Genomic DNA, 23,904 nt, shown 5'->3' with positions numbered 1-23,904 from the left:
TCATGGGACACGGCCCCTGTGAGCAGTGAACAGGAGCAGCTAACAGGGAGTTTGCCTGGGAGTTGGCCTTCGGGAGGAGCCCCATACCTGTTTTCACCCTTCTTATACAGTGTTTCTCTTGTGCCCTTCAAGGCAGCACTAGAAACAAATAAGGAATCTCTGAAAAAGGAAACAATGGAGATTGATATGGCTGTTGAGAGGTCTGTTGAGAGGTCTGTTGTTGTGACCTGCATGTCATGTGCCATATTTGTCTTTCTCCCAAATGACAGAAAGGAGGATTTTCTCTGTACCAAGTGTAAGATGGTAGCCATTTTAGAAGAGAAGGTTAAGGGACTTGAGGCACAAATATCAACCTTCAGGTCCATCAGAGAGGGTGAAGACTTTCTGGATAGAAAGCAACAGATGATACTGCAGGAACAGCAGGCTACCCAAAACAAAGAGGAGAACTGGAAGCATGTTACCTCCAGGAGGAGAAAACCAGTTCCAGTCACTCCAGTTCCAGTGGAGTTAAGTAACCGCTTTGAACCTCTCTCCACAGGTGATACAGCAGAGATAACTGGGGCTGATACCTCCCAGGGATTGTATCTGAAAAAGTCCCCACAGTTTAGAAGGCATGGGATGCACAGTCCTAGGGATGGGAGTTCTATGACCACCACCCCGAAGAGAAAAAGACGAGTGGTGGTGGTCGGGGACTCCCTCCTAAGAGGGAAGGAGGCATCCATCTGCCACCCGGACCTAGAATCCCGGCAAGTTTGCTGCTTGCCTGGAGCTAGAATTTGGGATATTACAGAGTCGCTGCCAAAAATTCTTCAACCGGTAGACTATTACCCCTTCCTCCTACTTCATGTAGGAACCAATGATACAGCCAAGAACAACTTTGATGAGATCACGGCAGACTACGTAACCCTTGGGAGAAAGATCAAGGAATACAGAGCACAGGTGGTCTTCTCGTCTATCCTCCCTGTGGAAGGCAGGGGTCCGCAGAGGGATCGTCAAATCACAGAGGTAATGCATGGTTGTGTAGGTGGTGTAGCAGGGAAAGATTTGGTTTCTTTGACCATGGGATTCTGTTTCGTGAACAGGGATTGCTGAGAAGAGATGGGATCCACCTCACTAAAAGAGGAAAGAGCATCTTTGTGAGCAGGCTTGCAAACCTAGTGAGGAGGGCTTTAAACTAGGTTTGTCGGGGGAAGGTGACACAAGCCCAGAGGTAAGTGGGGAAGGAGGAGGCAACAATCAAGTGGGTTTCCTGGGTGAAGAGGAGAAAGTGGGCCAATCGGCTCCTTCTCTAAGATGCTTGCACACTAATGCCAGAAGTCTGGGGAACAAACAGGAAGAATTAGAGGCCCTGGCACAGTCACACAAGTATGAGGTGGTTGGAATAACGGAGACTTGGTGGGACGATTTACATAACTGGAGCATGGTCATGGACGGTTATAAATTGTTTAGGAAGGACAGATGGGAGTAAAGGAGGAGGAGTTGCGCTCTATGTGAGGGAGCGGTATGATTGCTCAGAGCTCCAGTATGAGGAAGGAGGAAATCCAGTTGAGCGTCTTTGGGTTAAGCTTAGAGGTGGAAGTAACAGAGGTGATGTTGTAGTTGGTGTCTGTTATAGGCCACCAGATCAGGGAGAGGAGATAGATGAGGATTTTTTCAGGCAGCTTAGTGAAGCTTCCAAATCACAGGCCCTGGTTCTCATCGGAGACTTTAAGCATCCAGACATTTGTTGGGAGACCAATACAGCAGCACACAGACAATCCAGGAAGTTTTTGGAAACTATTGGGGATAACTTCTTGCTACAAGTGCTAAAGGAACCAACCGGGGCTGTTCGCAACTTGACCTGTTGCTCACAAACGGGGAAGTACTAGTAGAAGATATAGAAGTGGGAGGGAACCTGGGCTGCAGCGACCATGAGATCGTAGATTTCAGGATCCGGACGAAAGGAAGAAGGGTGAGCAGTAACATACAGACCCTTCATTTCAGAAGAGCAGACTTTGACTCCCTAAGAAACCGGATGAGCAGGATCCCTTAGGAAATGAAGATGAAGGGGAAAAGAGTTGAAGAGAACTGGAAGTATTTTAAAGAAGTCTTACTGAAGGCACAGGAACAAACCATCCCGCTGCGTAGTAAGAAATGCAAACATGGAAGGCAACCAGCTTGGCTTAACAGGGAAATCCTTAGTCAGCTTACATTCAAAAAGGATGCATACAAGAAATGGAAATGAGGACAGTTGACTAAGGAGGAGTATAAACATACGGCTGCAGAATGCCGGGCAGCAATCAGGAAAGTGAAAGCACAATTGGAACTGCAGCTGGCAAGGGATGTGAAGAGGGGTTTCTACAGGCATGTGAACAATAAACAGGTTATCAGAGAAGGTGTGGGGCCATTACTGGATGAGGGAGGTAACCTAGTGACAGATGATGCAGGAAAAGCTGAAGTACTCAATGGTTTTTTTGCCTCAGTCTTCACAGACAAAGTCAAGTTCCCAATGATGGTCCTAGATGATGCAGTACGGGAAGGTGGAAGGCAGCCATCTGTGGGGAAGGAACAAGTTCTGACCTATCTAGAAAAACTAGATGTGCACAAGTCCATGGGTCTGGATTTAATACACCACAGGGTACTGAGGGAATTGGCAGAGGTCATTGCTGAACCTTTGGCCATTATCCTTGAAGACTCTTGGAAATCAGGGGAGATACTGGATGACTGGAAGAAGGCAAACGTAGTGCCCATCTTTAAAAAAGGAAAGAAGGACAATCCAGAGAACTATAGACACATCAGCCTTACCTCAATCCCTGGGAAAATAATGGAGGGAATCCTCAAGGAATCCATTTTGAAGCACTTGGAAGAGGGGAAAGTGATCAAAAGTAGCAAACATGGATTCACCAGGGGCAAGTCCTGCCTCACCAATCTGATCAGCTTCTATGATGACGTAACAAGCTCTGTGGACATGAGGAAGCCAGTGGATGTGATATACCTTGACTTCAGCAAGGCTTTTGATACGGTCTTCCACAACATTCTTGTCCATAAGTTAAGGAAATATGGATTGGATCCTTGGACTATAAGATGGATAGAAAGCTGGCTTGATGGTCAGGCCCAACGGGTAGTGGTCAATGGCTCAATATCTGGATGGCGGTCTGTTTCGAGCGGAGTGCTGCAAGGCTCGGTTCTGGGGCTGGTGTTATTCAACGTCTTTATTAATGACCTGGATGAGGGACTGGGTTGCACCCTCAGCAAGTTTGCAGATGACACAAAACTAGGGGGAGAGGTAGATACGTTGGAGTGTAGAGAGAAAATCCAGAGGGACCTGGATAAATTGGAGGACTGGGCCAAAAGAAATCTGATGCGGTTCAATAAGGAGAAGTGTAGAGTCCTGCACCTGAGGCAGAAGAATCCCAAACATTGTTATAGGCTGGGGACCGACTGGCTCAGCAGCAGTACGATGGAAAGGGACCTAGGGGTTATGGTGGATGAAAGGCTGGATATGAGTACATAGTGTGCCATTGTAGCCAAGAAAGCTAACGGCATACTGGGTTGCATTAGGAGGAGCATTTCAAGCAGATCTAGGGAATTGTTATTCCTCTTTCTTTGGCACTGGTGAGGCCACATCTGGAATATTGTGTCCAGTTTTGGGCCCCCCAGTATAAAAAGAATGTGGATTTGCTAGAGCAGGTTCAGCAAAGGGCAACAAAAATGATTAAGGGTCTGGAGCACAAGACCTATGAGTACAGGCTGAGGGATTTGGGCTTGTTTAGTTTACAGAAGAGAAGACTTAGAGGTGATTTAATAGCAGCCTTCAACTTCCTGAAGGGGAGCTCTAAAGAGGAGGGTGAGAAATTATTCTCAGTGGTGTCAGATAGCAGAACAAGGAGGAATGGTCAGAAGTTGAAGAGGGAAAGGTGTAGGTTAGATATTAGGAAAAACTTCTTCACCAGGCGGGTGGTGAAGCATTGGAATGCGTTGCCTAGAGAGGTGGTGGATTCTCCATCCCTTGAGGTTTTTAAGTCCCAGCTTGATAAGGTCCTGGCTGGGATGACTTAGGGGGGTTGATCCTGCTTGAAGCAGGGAGCTGGACTAGATGACCTCCTGAGGTCCCTTCCAGCCCTGTGATTCTGTGATTCTGTGAGTTCTTGAACGAACAGGCTCCCAGATGAACGGACAGATGAACTGACAGACAGATGCACCAACTCTATCAGATACATAGTCAATAAGACTGGAAGAGATTTTAAGGAGTGATCTAATCCAGTTCAGTGTTCCCACCAATTTTTTTGCATCTATGGACAGATTAAACTTTGTTATATGCACCAAGGCACATCTAGATGTGCACCACCAATGGAAACACATACTGCCCAATGTCAGTGGCTGTGGGTTCTCTCCTAATCATCTAAGTAGCACCTGAATCTCTCCTGGGGTTGTCAAACTTGCTCTTAAAAATCTCCAGTGATGGAGATTCTGCAAAACTAGACAATTTGTTCCAGTGATTAACTACCGTGACAGGAAGTTTATCCTAATGTTCAACCTAATCCACCCATCCTGCAATTTAAGCCCATTGCCTCTTGTCCTATCATCAGAGGTTAAGATTATTTTTTTCTCCCTCCTTCTTTTAACAAGCATTGAACATATTCACTTCAGATTCCTACTAGTAACTAAACTACACATGATTTACTACTAAAATTTATGAACTTCTGAGAAACCAAACATGTGCAAGAAATAGCAAGGATAGTGAATTGTAGAAGGTGCTTTGTTCATTTGTTTGTGGTGTAGTCATAGATTCCAAGGACTTATGAGACCACTGTGATCATCTCTCCTCATTTCCTACATAACACAGGCCACAAAACTTCTCCAAGATGATTTCTACAGTGCAGCTTTTAGAAAAATGTCCAGTATTGATTCAAAAATTGCCGGTGATGGAGAACCACCACAATTTGTGTAAGTTATGCAAATGGTTAATTATAACCACGATTTAAAAATGTATCCCTTATTTACTCCTGAATTAGTCTAGCTTCAACTTCCATGTAATGAGCCATGCTATACCCTTCTCTGTAGACTGAAGAGCTAATTAGCAAATATTTGCTCCTCACAGGTATTTACTGATTGTAATCAAATCACCCATACTCTTCTTTTTTAAGATAAATAGATTGAGCTTTTTAAGTATATCACTATAGCTGTGTCTACACGTGCACGCTACTTCGAAGTAGCGGCACTAACTTCGAAATAGCACCCGTCGCGGCTATACGCGTCGGGCGCTATTTCGAAGTTAACTTCGACGTTAGGCGGCGAGACGTCGAAGTCGCTAACCTCATGAGGGGATTGGAATAGCGCCCTACTTCGACGTTCAACGTCGAAGTAGGGACCGTGTAGACGATCTGCGTCCCGCAACGTCGAAATTGCCGGGTCCTCCATGGCAGCCATCAGCTGGGGGGTTGAGAGATGCTCTCTCTCCAGCCCGTGCGGGGCTCTATGGTCACCGTGGGCAGCAGCCCTTAGCCCAGGGCTTCTGGCTGCTGCTGCGGCAGCTGGGGATCCATGCTGCAGGCACAGGGTCTGCAACCAGTTGTCGGCTCTGTGGATCTTGTGTTGTTTAGTGCAACTGTGTCTGGGAGGGGCCCTTTAAGGGAGCGGCTTGCTGTTGAGTCCGCCCTGTGACCTTGTCTGCAGCTGTGCCTGGCACCCTTATTTCGATGTGTGCTACTTTGGCGTGTAGACGTTCCCTCGCAGCGCCTATTTCGATGTGGTGCCGCGCAACGTCGAAGTTGAACATCGACGTTGCCAGCCCTGGAGGACGTGTAGACGTTATTCATCGAAATAGCCTATTTCGATGTTGCTACATCGAAATAAGCTATTTCGATGTTGGCTTCACGTGTAGACGTGGCCTATAAGGCAGGTTTCTAACCCTTTAATTATTCTCATAGTTCTCGGAATCCTCTGCAATTTATCAACATCCTTGTTGAATTGTGGACCCCAGAACCACACATGGTATTACAGTATGATCTCAACAATGTGGAATACAGAGATAAAATAACCTTTCTACTTCTACGTGAGAGTATTCTGCATATGCTTTCAGGGATCTTATTTGCTCTTTTGTCCATAGGGTCACCTGGGAGCTCATGTTCAGTGGTTTATCCAGTATGACTTCCAAATATTTTTTAGCACCACTGCCTCTCCAGCTGGTCCTCCTATCCGGGTATCAAGTTTGCTCCTAAGGGCATTCATTTACATTTAACCGTATTAAAATGCATATTTTGTGTTCATGTCCAGAATATTAAGCAATCCAGATAGTTCTGTGTCACTGACCTGTCCTTTTCATTATAAACCTCTTCTCCAATTTTTGTATCATTTGCACATATTTAGTGATGATTTTATGTTTTCTTCCAGGCCATTAATGAAAAAGATAAATAATATAGGGACAACAACTGATCTCTATGGACCTCACTAGAATCACGCCCATTCTGTGATGATTATATTTGGTACCTGTAAGTCAATTTTTAATCCACCGAATACATTCCATGTTAATTTTATTGCTTTCTAGTTTTTAATCAAAATGTTATGCAATGTCAAGTCAAATGCCTTAAAGAAGGCTAGTGTATTATGCCAGCACTATTACTGTTATTAACCAAACTTTTAATCTCCTCAAAAACGAGTTCCGTTTACATTATTTATGATACTTCATATTACGCTAATAAATATTCTTTAGTGTGCCTAGAAATAATAATGAAGTCTTCGAAATATAAAAACTCATTACAGTATCCTGCTATTGAATTTTTGTTGAGGAAAGACTCCACCATTTCTTTGTGTGAGCAATCTTCTCCTCATGTCTCCTAACTTCCTTTGCTATCTCCTCATCTGTTCTCTGTTATTTCTCTCCTTTGACTTTTTCCCTTTGTATGCAACTGCACTTATGTTTTCTCTATTCGGAATAAATCATTTCACTCTTCTTTCTTTTCTCTGGTTTATCTTTACTACTACGTCCTCTTTGTTTGGCTATGCTGGAAAGAGAACTGGAGAGTCAATAACACTTTTGTTAGGCCACAATTTTATTCTTAAATGTCTGGGAATGCTCCACAGATAAAAGGGTACAGTGTAGGCACAACTCTGCAAACCCTGCCCTTTGCTGATCCTGGTTGCTGGTTCCTCACCATCTCTCCCCTTGAATGAAGGTTAAGGGTGGGGGTTGGCTTCCTGTCATACCAGTCATAGGATCCCCCAAACCCACCCTCCTATTTCTGGTCCTTTATCAACTATTTCCTGTAAATGTTTACCAGTCCATATTATCCTTCCCTACAGAATACCTGCAATGGACGTCTGCGACTCCACATTTACATAGCACCCCAGCCCCAGCCCAAATCTTCTGTGGGGAAGAAGAGAAAAAACACATTTTGCCTTGGCAAATGTGGCAGAGAGGGAAAAATTCCTTCTCAGCTTCCCAAGAAAGAAGTGACTAGCACAGGTCCCGTTGCCAGTATTTCACTACTTCTATATGTGGGAGAGTGGGTGCTTCTTTGCCTAGTGCAGATAAAAGAACCTCTCTTCCAATTACCTGGGTATGGGTGGGGGTGAGAGTCCCCCTACTGACTCAGTGTACAGCAGAAGAAAGTCACTCCTTGGTGCTCTATCCCTTAAAGAGATACACACCTGCTTTGAGTGCTTGCTCATGTCCATTCCAATAGATGATCATCAGAAGGCATTTCCCCAGTGGTGCCCATTGGGTTGGCTATGTAACCCTCTGGAATGATGCTTTCATGGCAATGTATCTAGGACACTGCCAACTGGCTGCCCACTCAGTTTCTTCTTACCACACATGACTGGTTTTGGAGCTATTTTAATCTCCTGCTTGAAAGTGCTTACCTGGAGTTACCCTTTAGCTATTTGTAAACAGTTCTAAATGATAAAATAAACCAGCAGTCATGTAGCACTTCAAAGACTAACAAAATAATTTTATTAGTCTTTAAAGTGCTACTTGACTGCTGGTTTGTTTTGTTGGAATACAGACTAACATGGTTACCTCTCTGTTACTAGTTAGTTCCTAAAGATGTACACGTTGAACGTCTCTAATCTGGAGGACAAAAAGAAGTCTTGTGGCACCTTATAGACTAACAGATATTTTGGAGCGTAAGCTTTCGTGGGCAAAGACCCACTTCATCAGATGCATGAGTGGGGGGTGGGGGTTCAGAGGGGTATTTAAAGAGTGGGGTCCCAGAAAAAGGGAGGGCCAGAGCTGACAAGTTCTATTCAGCAAGGTGGAAATGGCCCATTATCAATAGTAGGTATCAAAAGAGGAAAAAAAAAGTCAGATCAGACAGGGGGATATGAGCCATTGTCAGAGTCTAATGGGGAGATCTTAACACCCAGGGCAGAGAAGCTGGATTTGTAAGCTGCAAGCCACTCCCAGTCTCTGTTTAATCCTTAACGGATATTTTGGAGCATAAGCTTTCATGGGCAAAGACCCGCTTCATCAGATGCAAGAGTGGCGGGGGGGATGTCCATTAGTCTGTTAGTCTATAAGGTGCCACAACACTTCTGGTTGTTCTCGAAGATACAGACTAACATGGCTACCTCTCTGATACCTGTCTAATCTGGAACTCTCTCATCTGGCAACAACTGTAATCCAGCATTATTTTACTAAACTGGATAACCACTTATCACGATTGTGTCCCTGTTTCTCATGGTCCCATGAAATATGTTTATATCCACTGGTTCTGGCTGTCAGTGTTCTGTGCTGTTATTTATCTGTGATTTAACCCTAAAGGTCTTCTAAGAGCCCAGTAAGCAGTGCAAGTGTTGTTAATGTGTTCAATGTAGTATAGTAATAGTTACCTTATTTGGGGTGGGGTGGGGGAGTCCTTCTCAGTCCCCCTGAGGTGGGTATGCCTCAGTTTCCAGGGTTTAAGTCCTTAGGGCTCATCTATACTTACTGGATGATCAATGCATGGCAGCTGATCTTCAGGAGTTCAATTTTGTCACATGTGTTAAGACACTGGTGTAGGTCCGAGCACCACAGACCCATAAGAGTGCTGACAGTTCTGCTTTTGGGGCACAATGGGGCTGTCTACCACAAGGGTAAAGTTTATCTTTCAGTAAATAGGGTTTTCTCTAGGGCCAGTCCAAGCCTACTGAATGAACTAAAACAAAGGATTATCAAGAACTAAGGCCCATCATGTACCTTTCCTTCCACTCCAAATGCAAGACACACTTCCATCCTGGACATACATTAATATGCATTGATACCTAAACCAAGCACTACAATGGAAACAATTATCTCGCTGGATAGGATAGGCAGAGGATGAGAGAGAGAAAGAGAACAAACTATCTGACAGATGTTACTCACATTGCTTAAACAACAACTGGAAAGTGCTCAGATATTACTGTGAAGATGGTTGTAGTAGAAGCTGTGTAGAACAGGATAGACTCTGTAGTAAGTATATATAGGTCAACATCATCACCTGGCTTTGAGCTGATCCACTATCTTTTGCATATGTCTGTAGGTCTGTCTCTGACTCCTTTTACCAGCCAGGCATGGGTAACCTGGAGATCTATGTTGTAACAAGCAAGCTGACTGTAACAGAGTAATAAATCCCAGAGAAGTAATGTCTGCCTCTCTTTTTTTAACCTGAAGACCAAGGACTGCTTCAGATAATAAACTTCCATAGGAGAACAGGGTGACTAGAGGCTAGCTGTAATACCAAGACATTCTGTTGACAAAGTGGTTTTCCATGGAGAAAATGTTTTGGTTACAAAGAAACTTTTATGCTATTGAAAAGCAAATGAAGTGTGTCATATAATTCTAACAGTTGAAGAGTTTTTTTTTTTGTCAACTAGAAATATTCTAATATCAGCACAGATTCTGTGAACTTCAAAGTAATGTCTAATCAGTCAATATCATCTTCCTAAATTATTGAGTAAATGCACAAAGATAGATCAGACATTTGATAACACCAGAAGCTCAGCAGTGGGTAAAATTGATTGAACGCACTTTGAGCATGAATAAAAGAGTTTATGATTTATTGACGTGCTGCAGATTAATCTGAAGCCACACTGAGCAGTGAAGCACAGTAGTAAGCTTGATTTGTAGGAACTTTAAGAACAATCTGACAGGAAGGGAAAAGAGTTTGATCATACGTCTTGACATAAAGCATTTTGGTAGTTTCTAGTGATTAGTAAAATGTTACATGTAAATGATGGAAATTTGTTTTGTGATCAGTCCATTAATGTAATGCCTATTGTAGTTTCATTATTCAGTTTAAACTATGAGGCCTACCCCTTTAAAAATAAACAAAGCATGTAAATAAAATTGCAAAAGAGTAATCTAAACTCACTGTATATTATTATAAAGTTGGTGTAGAAATGATATGTTAATAATTACTGTATATCGCTATTAGTTGATCATTCATCAGATTAAGAAATCCAACTTATTTCAATTTTATGAACTCCATCTTTAAATTTTATGTCTTGATGTTAAAGGAACTTAATCCTGATGTGAACATGAACTAAAAACTCACCATAAAACCTTCACTGAATATTGGGGTATTTTGAAATCTAGATTTGAATGTTATAATTTTTCATTCCAGAGCTTCTCTTTCCAGTTACAATTCATAGATGTGTTTTGCTGTGAATGGGCCAGGACAAAAAATTGGTTTATTTCTTTTCTGTAATGCAAATGGGATTTAGAAGACACCAAGATTTGTGTCAGTTTCCAGTGAATTTTAGATTTGAGCTGGCTTATTCAATTTATACTACATTAGTCAAAAAATATACAAGGTGATAAATCCATTGTAACAAGTAATATGGACACAGGGATCACAGGAGCAGTCATGCAATACTAGTTATTAAAATGTTTGTGATAAAAATATTTTTAATCTTTCCATTTTGTTGTTGCATGGGTTTGTGGCAAGGCAGTATTGGAATGGTGATAGGTGAAAAGTAATTTTTGCAGAGAATGAGTGTGAGAGCTAAGAAGAATATTTGGGAATTATGTCCTGAGGCTACATAGCTCTTCACAAAGAAGGATTTCATGGAGCATGCCTGAAGCTTCAAAATGACAAAAAGGCCAAGGCACTTCTATTTCTCTAAACTGCCAAACTATGTAAACAATTAAGCAGTTTACTTGGGTCTCCTAAATGAAATCAGATGTTCTATTTCAAAATCCTACTGAATATTTCCATTTGATGGGTCATCTTACAAAATTTCAAATTTTCTTTCAGAATTTATTGCTGTTAATTTTCATTCTCAAAGAATGTAGAAGAAAACATAGCACTCTTTGGGTGTGTCTACACTAGGCCCCATCGTGGAAGGGGGCACACTAAGCAGGCAGGTCGGAGGAGGCTAATCACGTGCTGTGATACATATGCAACACCTCATTAGAATAATGGCTGCTGCAGGAACCTCGAAGCTGCTAACTTCAAAGCACAGACTGGCAGTGTACTCATGGGCACTTCGAAGTACACACCGAACTTCAAAGTTCCCTTACTCACAAATCTAGTGTAGACACACCCTGGCTGCGTCTACACGTGCCGCCCACTTCGAAGTAGCGGCGCCAACTTCGAAATAGCGCCCATCACGGCTACACGTGTTGGGCGCTATTTCGAAGTTAACATCAACATTAGGCGGCAAGACGTCGAAGTCGCTAACCCCATGAGGGGATGGGAATAGCACCCTACTTCGATGTTCAACGTCGAAGTAGGGAACGTGTTGTCGTTGCGCATCCCACAACATTGAAATAGCGGGGTCCTCCATGGCGGCCATCAGCTGAGGGGTTGAGAGACGCTCTCTCCAGCCCCTGAGCTCGATGGTGGCTGCGTGCAGAGGCCCCTTAAAGCTCCCCGCCCCCTGCCTTCCTGTGCAGGAAGCTGAGAGAGCATGCAGGCAGCAGCATTGCCATGCGGCTAGCCTGCATGCTCCTCCTCAGCCACAGACACCCACACCCGACACGATGGCTGCCCCCCAGCCCCCCAAGCGCCCCCAGGGGACCCCCCTCAAGGGAAGCCAGGGCTCCCAGCCCAGCAGCCAGGCGGGGAAGCGGCAGCGGGCGCCCTCCTGGATGGAGGCCGAGTTTCGGGACCTGCTGGGGCTCTGGAGTGAGGAGGAGGTGCTCCAGGTAATCGGGAGCAAGAGGCCCCCTCCTCCTCCTCCTCCTCCGGTGCCCTGGGGGTGGGCTCCTGGGGGGGCCCCCAGGGTGTGGGGCTTGCCTCCAGGACGGACTCCGCCTCTGGGGCCTGCTGGGGCGGGGAAGGCGGTGGACCCAGAACCACCACCCGACGGTGATGGACCCCCAGCTGCTGGCCATCCACCTGGAGGTCGCCAAGCAGCGGCTGCGGGTGGAGAAGCGCCACCTCCAGCTTCAGGAATGGGCACTGGCCTGGCGCCAGGAGGCATGGGGGGCCTTCATGCTTACCTTCGATCGTATCGCCGACTACCTGGCCCCCCATGCCGTGCCAGCCGCTGCTGCGCCTGCCCTGCCTGCTCCACCTGCTGCGCCACCTGCTGCGCTGTCCGTCGTCGCACTGCCACCCGCCACCGAGGGCCCTTCCGCCTAGGGGGACCTGGGGCCAGCTGACACCCACCGGCTGTATCTACCGGTCCACCTGGCCCCCAGCCAGCCCCGGCAGGGCTGAGGCTGAGGTGTGGGTCGCAGCCACCCACCCCCACCGCTGGACATTAGGGGGTGTGGGGCCCAGGACGTGGCCCCCCGCTTTGTATGTATTCCTCCCAGTTTTATGTTATTTTGTAAATAGTTTTTTTATTAGACCCCTGTTGCTATGCTGATCCTTGCCCCCCCATGTACATAGCTCTCCCCTTCCTTGTCTTCCCCTTTCATCTTATCCTTATTTATAATACACATATATATAAGTTTGATTTTGCCTGTAAATAGTTAGTCTTGATAATAATAATAAGAGTTCTACAGATATTTGATTTGACGAACAACTGTCTGCTTTTATTTACAAGAAAAGTGGGGGTGGTGCTCTTGGGTGCTCTGTGGTGTGGGTGTAGGGGCAGGGAGTGTTGTGGAGGATGGGGAGGGGCAGTGGGGGGCCTGCCAGTGTTCACCCCACGGCCTCATCGAACTGGGCCCGCAGGCCCTCCCGGACCTGGGTCCCTTCGGGGTCCACCTGGCGACTGGGGGCAGCGGGTGGCTGCACATCGGTCCTGCCGGCCTCCACAGCCCAGCCCTGAAAGAAGGCCTCCCCCTTGCTCTCCACGAGGTTGTGGAGGGCGCTGCACGCGCACACAATCTCAGGGATATTGGTGGGGCCTGCATCAAGGCGGGTGAGGAGACACCTCCAGCGCCCTTTGAGGCGCCCAAATGAGCGCTCCACCACCTGGTGCGTGTGGCTCAGGTGCAGGTTGAAGCGTTCCTGGCTGGCTGACAGATGGCCCGTGTAAGGGTGCATGAGCCATGGCCGGAGGGGGTATGCCGCATCTGCGATGATGCAGAGGGGCATGGTGGTGTCCCCCAGTGGGATCTCCCGCTGGGGGATGTAGGTCCCCGCCTCCAGCCGGTGGCACAGGCCCGGTGCTGCCAGGCCAGCCCACATAAATGTCCTGGAAATGGCCCTGGCTGTCCACCAAGGCCTGGAGGACCACTGAGTGGTAGCCCTTCCTGTTTAAGTAGCGTCCTCCACTGTGTTCCGGGGCACAGATGGAGATGTGAGTTCCATCCAGAGCCCCGAAGCAATTGGGGAAGCCCAGGGTGGCAAACCCTGTGATGGCGGCATCCGGGTCCCCAAGCCTCATGAGCCTGTGGAGAAGCAGGGCATTGATGGCATGGATGACCTGCAGGGGAAGCACATGGGAGACCACCAATGAGGGGTGTGCAGGGTGTGTGTGGCCCTCCCCTGCCCCCTCCCCTCCCCTCCCCTCACCTCCCCTGCCAGGGCTGCCTCCCCCTCCCCCCGTGGGTCCTCTTACCTCCATGAGGACAGCCCCGATGGTGGCCTTGCCGACGCCAAACTGCTGGCCCACGGATCGGTAGCTGTCCGGAGTGGCCAGCTTCCAGACAGCGATGCCGACCCATTTCTCGACGCTGAGGGCACGCCGCATGGTGGTGTCCTGGTGCCTCAGTGAGGGGGTGAGCCACTGGCATAGCTCCAGAAATGTCTGCCGGCTCACGTGAAAGTTCTGGAGCCAGCGGTCATTGTCCCACTCTCCGAGCACCAGCCTCTCCCACCAGTTGGTGCTCGTGGGGTAGCTCCAAAGCTGGCGGCGTATGAGCCGGGGGGGCGGGGTGCTGCACGGTTGGGGGTTGCGTCCTCCTCCCCTGCGGGCAGCTCCTCCTCTGTGGCAATGATGTGCTCAGCTGCCTCCTGCATGGCATGGAGCAGGGCGAGCACTGCTCCTACGGGGCTGCCGTGTGGACCTATGGCTGCTGCTGCTGCTGCTGCTGCTGCTGGGGGTCCATGACTGCGTTGCTTGAGGTGTGCATGCCTATGGCTCTGCAGACCGTGTGCTGTACAGGCCGCATGTGTCTGGGAGAGGCCCTTTAAGGGAGCGGCTAGCTGTTGCCCTGTAAGCGCTAGTCCGCCCTGTGACCCTGTCTGCAGCTGTTCCTGGCACCCTTATTTCGATGTGTGCTACTTTGGCATGTAGACGTTCCCTCGCAGCGCCTATTTCGAGGTGGTGCTGCCCAACGTCGACGTTCAATGTCGACGTTGCCAGCCCTGGAGGACATGTAGACGTTATTCATCGAAATAGCCTATTTCGATGTCGCTACAGCGAAATAAGCTGTTTTGATGTAGCGTGCACGTGTAGACGTAGCCCCCATGTGTCTAACATAAAAGGAACTTTATCTTTGCATAACACTGTCCATACAAAATGTTAGTTTCATGTCTGAATGCAGTTTACCAATGTTAAGAAAAATGTATATTACACAAGGCCACAATATAGAGCAGAGCAAAATCTCCAAATGTAGAAGGGTAAGAAAGAACCGGTATGCAGTGGATAATTTTCTAGCAGAACAATTTAACAGAACGAAACTCAAAGACTCAGGGAGTAAGTTTGATTTTTATTACAAAGGTCAGGTGTCAGGGGCCAGAGAGGAGACAAGTCTTGAAATAGGATTTTGAAAAAATCAGGGAGTTAATTAAGCACAGAGAGGCTGTTCCAGGTGATAGAGCAGCATAAATGAGGAACACACCACCAACTATGAAAAGCCCAGAAATGGAAGTAAGCATGCTATTTGGGGAGCATAGAGTGCAGTCTGGAAAATAAGACCAGGTAAGATCAGAAAACCAGAGAGGGGTTCAAAAGAAAAAACCTTAATGACTATAGACAGTATTCAGACTTCGTATAAATGGGAGCAAACCTTCTGACAATAGTTCAGCTGTAATGCTAACACTGTTTCTGAACTTGGCCTTTGGAAGGAGATGTTGTTTTTTGTCCTGAAATAGACAGGAAGTTAAAGAAGATATTTGGCAATGGAATTTTATGATTCCATTTCCAAATACAACAGAAACTATAAGATATTTTGGTTTGAATTAGTTGAAATTCAGAAATGGAGACACATGGTCAACCAAAGGCAGTTTTCCAAGTAATCTATTGTGTCTATACAGTGTTTCTCAACCTTGGGTACATGTACCCTTGGGGGTATACTGAGGCCTTCCAGGGGGTCCATCAGCTCATCTAGATATTTGCCTATTTATTACTACTACTATTTGCCTACTTCACATGCCTTATGCTCAGTGTTTTTTTTTTTTCTGTGTGTGTGTCTATGTACCAGTACTTGCCGGTGCTGAGTACCAGCACCTTGGCACTCCAGCTGCAAGATCCATGGCCAGGGGGAGTAGGAGACCCCACCAGCCCAGTGACTGAGAGCTGGCTGGGGTGCGGAGTACATGTACCTTAGGGGAGCAAGAGAGAAATCTGGGGGTATTTATTTATTTTGGAAAAGGAGTACTTCATAAAAAAGGTTGAGAAACACTGGTCTATAGCATGTGTCCACGTGCTCACAGGCACTAACAATTGCATGTCTATGAACCTGCCTCATCACTTTGTCTTGAAATGAAATAGTTTTCTTATATTCTGGGAACTGTGGTTCAAATGATCTACTGTCTTCCCAGATGACTATTATTACTTGTAATTTCAAGTGGCCAGAACACATTCGGATCCCTGCCAGACAAGTAAAGACATGGTTACAGGACAAAAGAGCACAAAGTGCTGGACTGAGGTAATGATTTTCACCCGCAAAGTGTGGTGTCATTGGCTTCTTGAAGCACTATTTACCATGAGCATGGTTTTGTGAATTAGGGCTTCAGAGTTCACTTCCCAATGTGGGACTTGTATTCCATTGGGAAGTTCTTGCTCTCTGTGAACAGGGTTGGACCCTGTGAATCAGGGATTAAGGTGTTCTCATTGGATCAGCTTGAGGTCTAGAATTTCCTCCCTCAGACATTCTGCCCAAATTCAGATTTGGAGATTATTATTTTTAAGGACACATGTCAATATATATTGTTTCACTCTGGCTTTTTCCTAATTTTTGCCATAGCCTGAGGATATCCATTCAATAAAATAGTTGTCTGGTTTGTGCTAATTGCTAGAAACAGTTGTTGATTTTAATGCCTGTAAAGTATTTGACCATCATGAACGTAGATAGAATATCAATAACCAAAATAAACAGCTGCAGTTATACTTCTCCCTTAACGTTTGTATTTTATTTTTCCCTTGTTGTTAAAGTGAAGTTCTTTTGTAGCTGCACAGCTATGTCCTATACATCAAGTCTGCAGAGGATTTGTTTCTCCATTTAATGTTTTACTTATAGGAATTACAAGTTTATAGATACCAGCCCCTAGTGTTATGATACTATTTTAATTTAGAAGCAGATGACCGTTATTTCACTGTAAGCCTTTCCACAGATTTATAGAGTCATAAACCTGATGGTGCTTTAGGGATGCTTTCAAAGGAGAGCAATGAGAAACATTAGTGGAAATGTTTGAAAGTCTTGCCAGATAGTCTAGAAGTTGTTACAGAATTGTAATAATTTTGGGGGTGAATCCGAGTGCTTAAGCAAGTGGCTCGTGGCATATTGTGTACATCTTCCATGCAAGTATTGCTAGCATATCTTGCCAGTACTCCTCAGTTACTACTTTTTTTTATATGCAGCTTTGTTGTATCCATGCCAGTCCTAAGACAGTAAAGAGACAAGTTGGGTGAGGTAATATCTTTTGTTTGACCCATATCTGTTGGTGAGAGACACAAGCATATTGGGAAAGTGAATATGTTTCCCAGACTTGAAAAAGAGTTCTGTGTAAGCTTGAAAGTGTGTCTTTCTCCTCAACAGAAGTTGGTCCAGTGAAAGATATTAACACTCCCATTTGTCCTTCTAATAAAAGCAAATCTTAACTTTCCAATCCAGGCTCGCCATAGGCAAAGACTCACAATTGTTTTGTTGTTTCCAACATGGAAAAATACTGCATTTAGCTGACCAAAATCACTACTCACGTTAAAGGTTATGGCCCAATTGAAAAAGATAATTGTCTTAATCCCTCATTCTCTATAGAATATGTCTTCATTTACTAACAATATAATTGTGGGAATTTTATGGAAGTACCATTTTACTGTTTATTTTGCTTTTCACAGATTTTGCATCTTTATTTTTCCTGTTCAGATAGAATTATTCAGAGCCATAATAGCCTGTTTGATAATGATTGTGTGTGGAGTTCTGTGTTTAAAAAATGCTGGAGGACTCTGAATGTACTCACAACTGCCCCAAAAGCAGATAGCTTGGAAAAATATTAGAAATGCAAAATGTTAAATCTTGACAATAATAATCAGTTTTGCCTTGTCTCTAAAACAGTCATGTTTACCTCAGTATTATAAATATTTTCCTACATTACTAGAGTTACTCTATCAGCTATACTCTCATCTGATCTCCTAAAATGTTGAGAAGGGACATCAGTCAATAGCAATGGAAAAAATGCAATGCCTAGCAGGCTTTATGATTTTGGAAACAAGATAAAAGCTTTATGACTCAAAGAAAACAATCAAATGCTTTTTTTGTCGCCACAAGCATCATATTTACTTAAAGGATTGTGACTATAAAAGCAAATATCTCTTACAGCAAGCCAGGACAAAAGCTGTCAGCAACAGGGTAGTAAATAGCTCTGAAATTGTTTTCTCTGCTTCATTTCAGAAGCTTAAGGCTAAGAATGTTTGACCTTTTACAAATGGAATGGTTTCCTGCAGGTCATGGTGCTGTGCTGAATGCTGATGGTTATGTGGAACTTGATGCAATCATCATGAATGGTAAAACGCTCGCTGCTGGCGCAGTCTCCTGCATCAGGAACATTTCTAACCCAGTGACATTTGCTTGGTCAGTCCTGGAAAAGGTAGGGGACTTTTATAGTCTTTTTCTGTGCAGTTTTAGTTCTAATGTTTCTTGACAGGGGAAAATAAGATTAAGAAATTGTTAAAAAAGGATCCAGAAAATTTAAAGAGATGAGAGAGAGAAATGTTCAGTTGAACAAATAATCTGACTAACCACATCTTTTGTCAGTCATTTGTCACCGTGTCAAATTAGTGAAATATGTAAAGTGTTTCCTTTGAAAATTATATTATTTTAATATTAATAATTTAATTTTAAATGAATTTTACATTTCTTGTTTTCCTTCAAATTCCTCTTGCAGACTTTCTCTTGCAGTGAAACCTATGAAAATCAACTAGTTGATGATGACTGGTTGTGCAATAGTTAGGGAAATTATCTCTACTTACCTGCTTCAAATAATTGTGACAGTTATGTTCCCTTCATGAACAGTGTTCCCTCTTAATTTTTTTCATCTGTGGGCAGAATAAATTTTGTTATATGTGGATGTGCACCACCAATAGAAACACAATCCGCCTAATATTGGTGGCTGTAGGCTCTGTGCAGATCAGCTGGGTGGTATCTGAATCTCTTTTAGGCAGCCACCCAAGTGCTCAGCTTACAAGGAACACTGTTTATGACCCTTGTTAATCAGCAACTAACCCTGGGAGACACTAAGTCTGACTGAATGCAATAGAAATAGACATCCTCATAAAGGACACCTAAAATCATCATTTTCAAATTGGAAGGGTTCTTTGCAGAGAACGTTGATGCTCTGTCTTGTATGAAATAATATATCATTCTTGCAAGAGAGACAGAAACACCAGGCCCAAACATCCCTGATATGTACATTTTTGTGAACGTAAAAAGCAGTATCTGTGGCAACACAACACTTGTACCAGACAAAAGACAGGTTAAAAATATACTGCTGTGCAACCGTTTGGAACAGTGGATCTTCTCATGGTTGAACTTGACCAAACAGCAGTGGTTTCAGTTTACAAGCCATGAGCTGAACAATTTGCATGGCCATACAACCTTCTGTCAGAAAAAAAAAAAAAACATGCTTCATCATAGTGGATTTTGCTAGTCACAGCACCATCTGGGGTATGACAATAAGGAAGAATCTGAGAAGTAGGCAGAAGGAAACAACTTGATCTTGCTGTATGACTTCAATAAATGATATACCTTCCAAAGCACATTATGAAACAAAGTCTCCAATGCCATCCTAGATTTTGTTATCCTTCAGAATACAGTCCCCTTCAGAAAGGTGGTCATAACAGCAATTGCAGGGTCAAGGCATAGACTAATGCAAGTGCCATTAGAGGGTATAGTACAGCCCAGGAAAACAAGGTATCTTGTTAGATTCAAATTTAAAATGTCTGACTGGGAAGGCTTTACCTCTGAACTGGATCAGTCGTCTGTAATATTAATCTAATTTTGGTGAATTTGTCTCCCTGCTGTGGAACACTGTCCCAAAGTAGATTCCTAAGGGACACTGGAAAATATATGTACCCTGAGTTTCAGAACAGACCAGCCAACAATCTAAAAACTATTCAGTACTGTTTGATTTGGATATGTTTGGTGAAGAAACTGTTGGACTCAGGAAAATGCTTATGGGAGAAACTGGCATGCTGAAGAACCCCTAACTCATTGCCACAGTCTTTCACAGTCAGCTTGCACGCTCATGCACCCTAAATGATAAATCAGTCACAAGAAAAATGGGAAAAGAAACAAGCAGGAATGTTGTCCATGCTAAGCTAGCAAAACGTGCAATGAACAACTCAACACTGAGCCACATGATAATAGCCATGAAAACTCTGAAATGTGGAAAAGCAACTGAACTAAAGGGTGAATGATTATTGCATTTTGTCACAAGAGTGCAGAATTGACTCTTTAACATCTCTAATTCTTGTATGGAGGCAACACAGAGGATGTGGCCACACTTGGCCAAAACTTTGAAATGGCCATGCTAATAGCCAAATCAAAGAATACTAATGAGGCACTGAAATGAATATTCAGCACCTCATTAGCATTCACATGCTTCTGGTGGTGGTGCTTTGGAAGCGCCACTTTTGAACACATGTGGCTCAGTGAGGCTTGGCGCGGCTACAAGGGGGTACTTTTCAGAAGGACCATGCATATTTTGATCTCCTATTATTCCTCTCAGCTGAGGGGAATAAGGGGATTTCAAAATGTGTGGGGTCCTTTCGACCCCCATGTAGTTGCACCTAGCTGCACGTGTTCGAAAGTGGTGCTTTTGAAGTGCCACGTCTGAAAGCGTGCAGATCCTAATGACATGGTGAATATTCTTCCACTTGGCCATTAGCATGGCCATTTCAAAGTTTTGGCCAAGTGTGGCCACAGCCAGAGTGCTGGGTTTTGGATATAAGCCAGAGTGGTTGTAATGCTAAGACTACATGCGGTCCCTACCTGTCCAAAGAGTTACCACCCAATATCCTTTTCTCAATGTACAAGATGTGCGAGCATATATTCATGTATAGAATGGAGTCAGTAATGGAAGATCAGCTAATGACCATCCCTATGAAACATTGTGCACTTCTACCAAAATCGTTAAGAAGTCTGAGAAAAAGCAAAATGGTTCAGGTCATCTCCTCTCTGCTTGAGAATCAGTGGCTGTGTCTACCTTACCACCTTCCTTCAAAGAAAGGATGGTAATGAGGTTGTTCAGAGTTTACTAACGAAGTGCTGCCGTGCATAGGCAGCACTTCATTAAGCATATTCCCCCCCGCAGCAACTCTGAAGTTTTAAACTTTGAAGTACCAGCACGCGTCTAGCTGCGGCTCATCCGCCGGTACTTCGAAGTGCCGGGGCATCTTTGAAGTCCCCTTACTCCTCAAAATCTTAAGGAGTAAGGGACTTTAAAGGAAGGTGGTAATGTAGACAGAGCCAGTGTGTTTTTTGTTGAGATGGATGGTTAGCAAATTTAGTGGTATACTCAACAGAATGGACTGCCTCAAGGTTCAGTTTTCTCACACTTTTTGTTTACTATCTAAAAAACAATGACCAACCAAAATTCCTTGATATGTCAAGATTCTTTTCTGTAGATGACCTTTGTGTAAAGGATTTGTGCATGTTAAGTTCCTTGAAAAAAAAGAAAAGCAGTCCAGTAGAGTCTTTAAAGTACTACTGGACTGCTTTTTTGTTTTGATAGTATATAGACTGAGTGTATTTGGAAAATATTATTGCACATGGCTCCTGAAAGCTACTCTTAATCTGTGTCTACACTATCTCCCTACTTTGAAGGGATCATGGTAAGTAGGGTGTTGGGAGATTATTAATGAAGTACTGCATTGCATATACAGCACTCCATTAAGCTAATTCTCCCCTGTGGCAACTTCAAAGTGTTAAACTTCAAAGTGCCGGCTTGCGTGTAGCCACGGCTAACCCACCAGTACTTCCAAGTGCCTGGGCAACTCTGAGGAGGCAAAAGTGGGCAAAATTTTGAGGAGTAAAGGGACTTCGAAGTTGCCCAGGCACTTCAAAGAACTGGTGCGTTAGCCGCAGGTACACTCAAGCTGGTACTTGAAAGTTGCCACGTAGGAGAATTAGCTGAAAGAAGTGCTGCATATGCCCCACAGCACTTCATTAATAATCTCCCGACACCCTACTTACCATGCTCCCTTCGAAGTAGGGAGCTACTGTAGACACTGCCTTAGAAAAATACAAGAGCGTTCCATTCACATGCAACACCATCAGGCCAAGTGAGAACTCCAGCTATCATAGAATGGTGCAATCCATGAGCACTCTGAAGATTGGGTGTAGCTTAGGTTTACATCAGGCTGATTGCTGACATTCAAAGAGCACATAGACTGTCTCTTCACTACTGCAATCTTTTGAAAGGTGATCTTCCAGAAGAGATTTTCCTGAAGATCTTCTCTCAAAAGAGCACATCCACACACAAAAAAGTAAATTTAAAGATTGAGCCACTCTTTCACTAGAGAGCATCCACACAGCCCCCGCTCTTACATAAGATTGGGCCAGGGATCGAAAAATCCAGTGCCATGAGGACTGCTCTTTCAAAAAAAAAAAACGGTCCATGGAGCATCTACACTCTACACAGGCTTTGGTTTTTTTTTGTTTTTTTTTCTGTACGAAGCTTTCAAAAGGAGGCAATTTTCCTGATGCAGGAGTAAAAGAGAGTTTTCAGAAGAAGAGCCACAGAGCCACATTTCTTTCAATTTTGAATCAAAACAGTGCATTTTGTGTGTGGATACTCTGCATGTTCTTTTAAAAAAGGGATGGCTTTTCCAAAAGAACTTGCTAGTGCAGATAGGGCCATAAAAATCTGTCAAAACTGAACTCCAGAACTGTGTACTCCAGAAACTGGCCATCACAAAATGAGTTTACCCTGGAACACTCTGAGCCATCAGCCTCACCCTTGTTATTCAGTTTCATAGTAATGTGTCCCAATATATCCTAGTTCAAGCTATTCCCATATAACTTACTGGCCTCAATAAATTCTGTAGGATCTTCACAGGGACTTTGAAACTGACTCCGACACAGTCACTTAGGCTATGGCCACACAAGCCCCCACTTTTGAAAAACAGATGCTAATGAGCTATTTTGGCAGATGCTAATGAGGCACTGCTATGAATATGCAGTGCCTCATTAGCATAATGGCAGCCGCATCCATTTTGAAAGGGTCGCTTTCGAAACACTTGCAGCCAGTGCAGACAGGGGCCTTTCAAAAGGACCCCCGGTTGTCGAAAGTCCCTTCCTCCCAAAACCATATGGGAAAAAGCAGCTTTTGAAATCTGGGGAGTCCTTTCGAAAGACCCCTGTCTCCATCGGCAGCTTGCGTTTTGAAAGCGGAACTTTTGAAACATGTGTGATCGCCGTTATGTTAATGAGGTGCTGCATATTCATAGAAGCACCTCCTTAGCATCTGCCAAAGTGGCTCATTATCATCCTCGTTTCAAAACCAGGGGACTAGTGTAGCCACAGCCTCACTGTCTTGAAGGGGGTTGCACCACTATCAGGGCATGTCTACATGGAGCTGTACTCTTGGCAGCTCCATGCTAATGAGCAGTCTCACAATTGCAAATGGCTGCTTATTAGCATAATCAGGTGGCTAATTATCATAGCCACATGAGATCTCACTGCTGGCAGAGGCTGCTGCTGGCAGTAAACAAGCCATGTAGACGTGCCCCTGCCTGCTAAAACCCTCTCTGTCACCAGCCCCTTAAGCCTGAAAAGAAATTGATTCTCTTTTCCTCTCTAATTTCATCCTTTCAGAACATTCAGATTTTGTGTAAGACTGTTCCAGAGGATCTTAAGTTCCCACTAATACCTTAAAATAATAATCCTGTATGTTTTCAGAAGTTTCATTCCATAGTATGTTGAGTTGCTGGAATGAATAGTTCTCTTATTTCTTGTTACATGCTGGTATAAGTTATTTTAATAGTTATTGGACAATATAGATGTGTAGATTTTGCATAATCTGAAAAATGAGATAACTTGAAGATTATCTTTATTGTTCTATGAGAGACAATGCCAACATTAAAAAACAGAAATGACAAAGTGGGAAAGAAATAATTTATGTAATGTCTTTAATAAGAATTTACTTACAGAAAAATACATAACAATCAGGTGGCTCATGT

General features: G+C 44.3%; 1 protein-coding gene across 2 annotated transcripts in view; it reads left to right on the top strand.

Annotated features, from left to right (window-relative positions):
- The window catches only part of LOC142010532 (isoaspartyl peptidase/L-asparaginase-like), a 240,730-nt gene that overhangs the window by 51,590 nt on the left and 165,236 nt on the right, over positions 1-23,904 (top strand). For both annotated transcript variants that reach the window (XM_074988881.1, XM_074988879.1), the window contains exon 3: positions 18,169-18,311. In XM_074988881.1, coding sequence (XP_074844982.1) covers positions 18,169-18,311 — 143 coding nt within the window. The remainder of the gene's footprint in view (positions 1-18,168; positions 18,312-23,904) is intronic.

This window comes from Carettochelys insculpta, chromosome 3 (genome assembly GCF_033958435.1).
Source record: "Carettochelys insculpta isolate YL-2023 chromosome 3, ASM3395843v1, whole genome shotgun sequence".
Lineage (NCBI taxonomy): Eukaryota > Metazoa > Chordata > Testudines > Carettochelyidae > Carettochelys > Carettochelys insculpta.
Note: the sequence above shows the minus strand (reverse complement) of the source record. Positions and strands in the feature narration are given on the sequence as shown.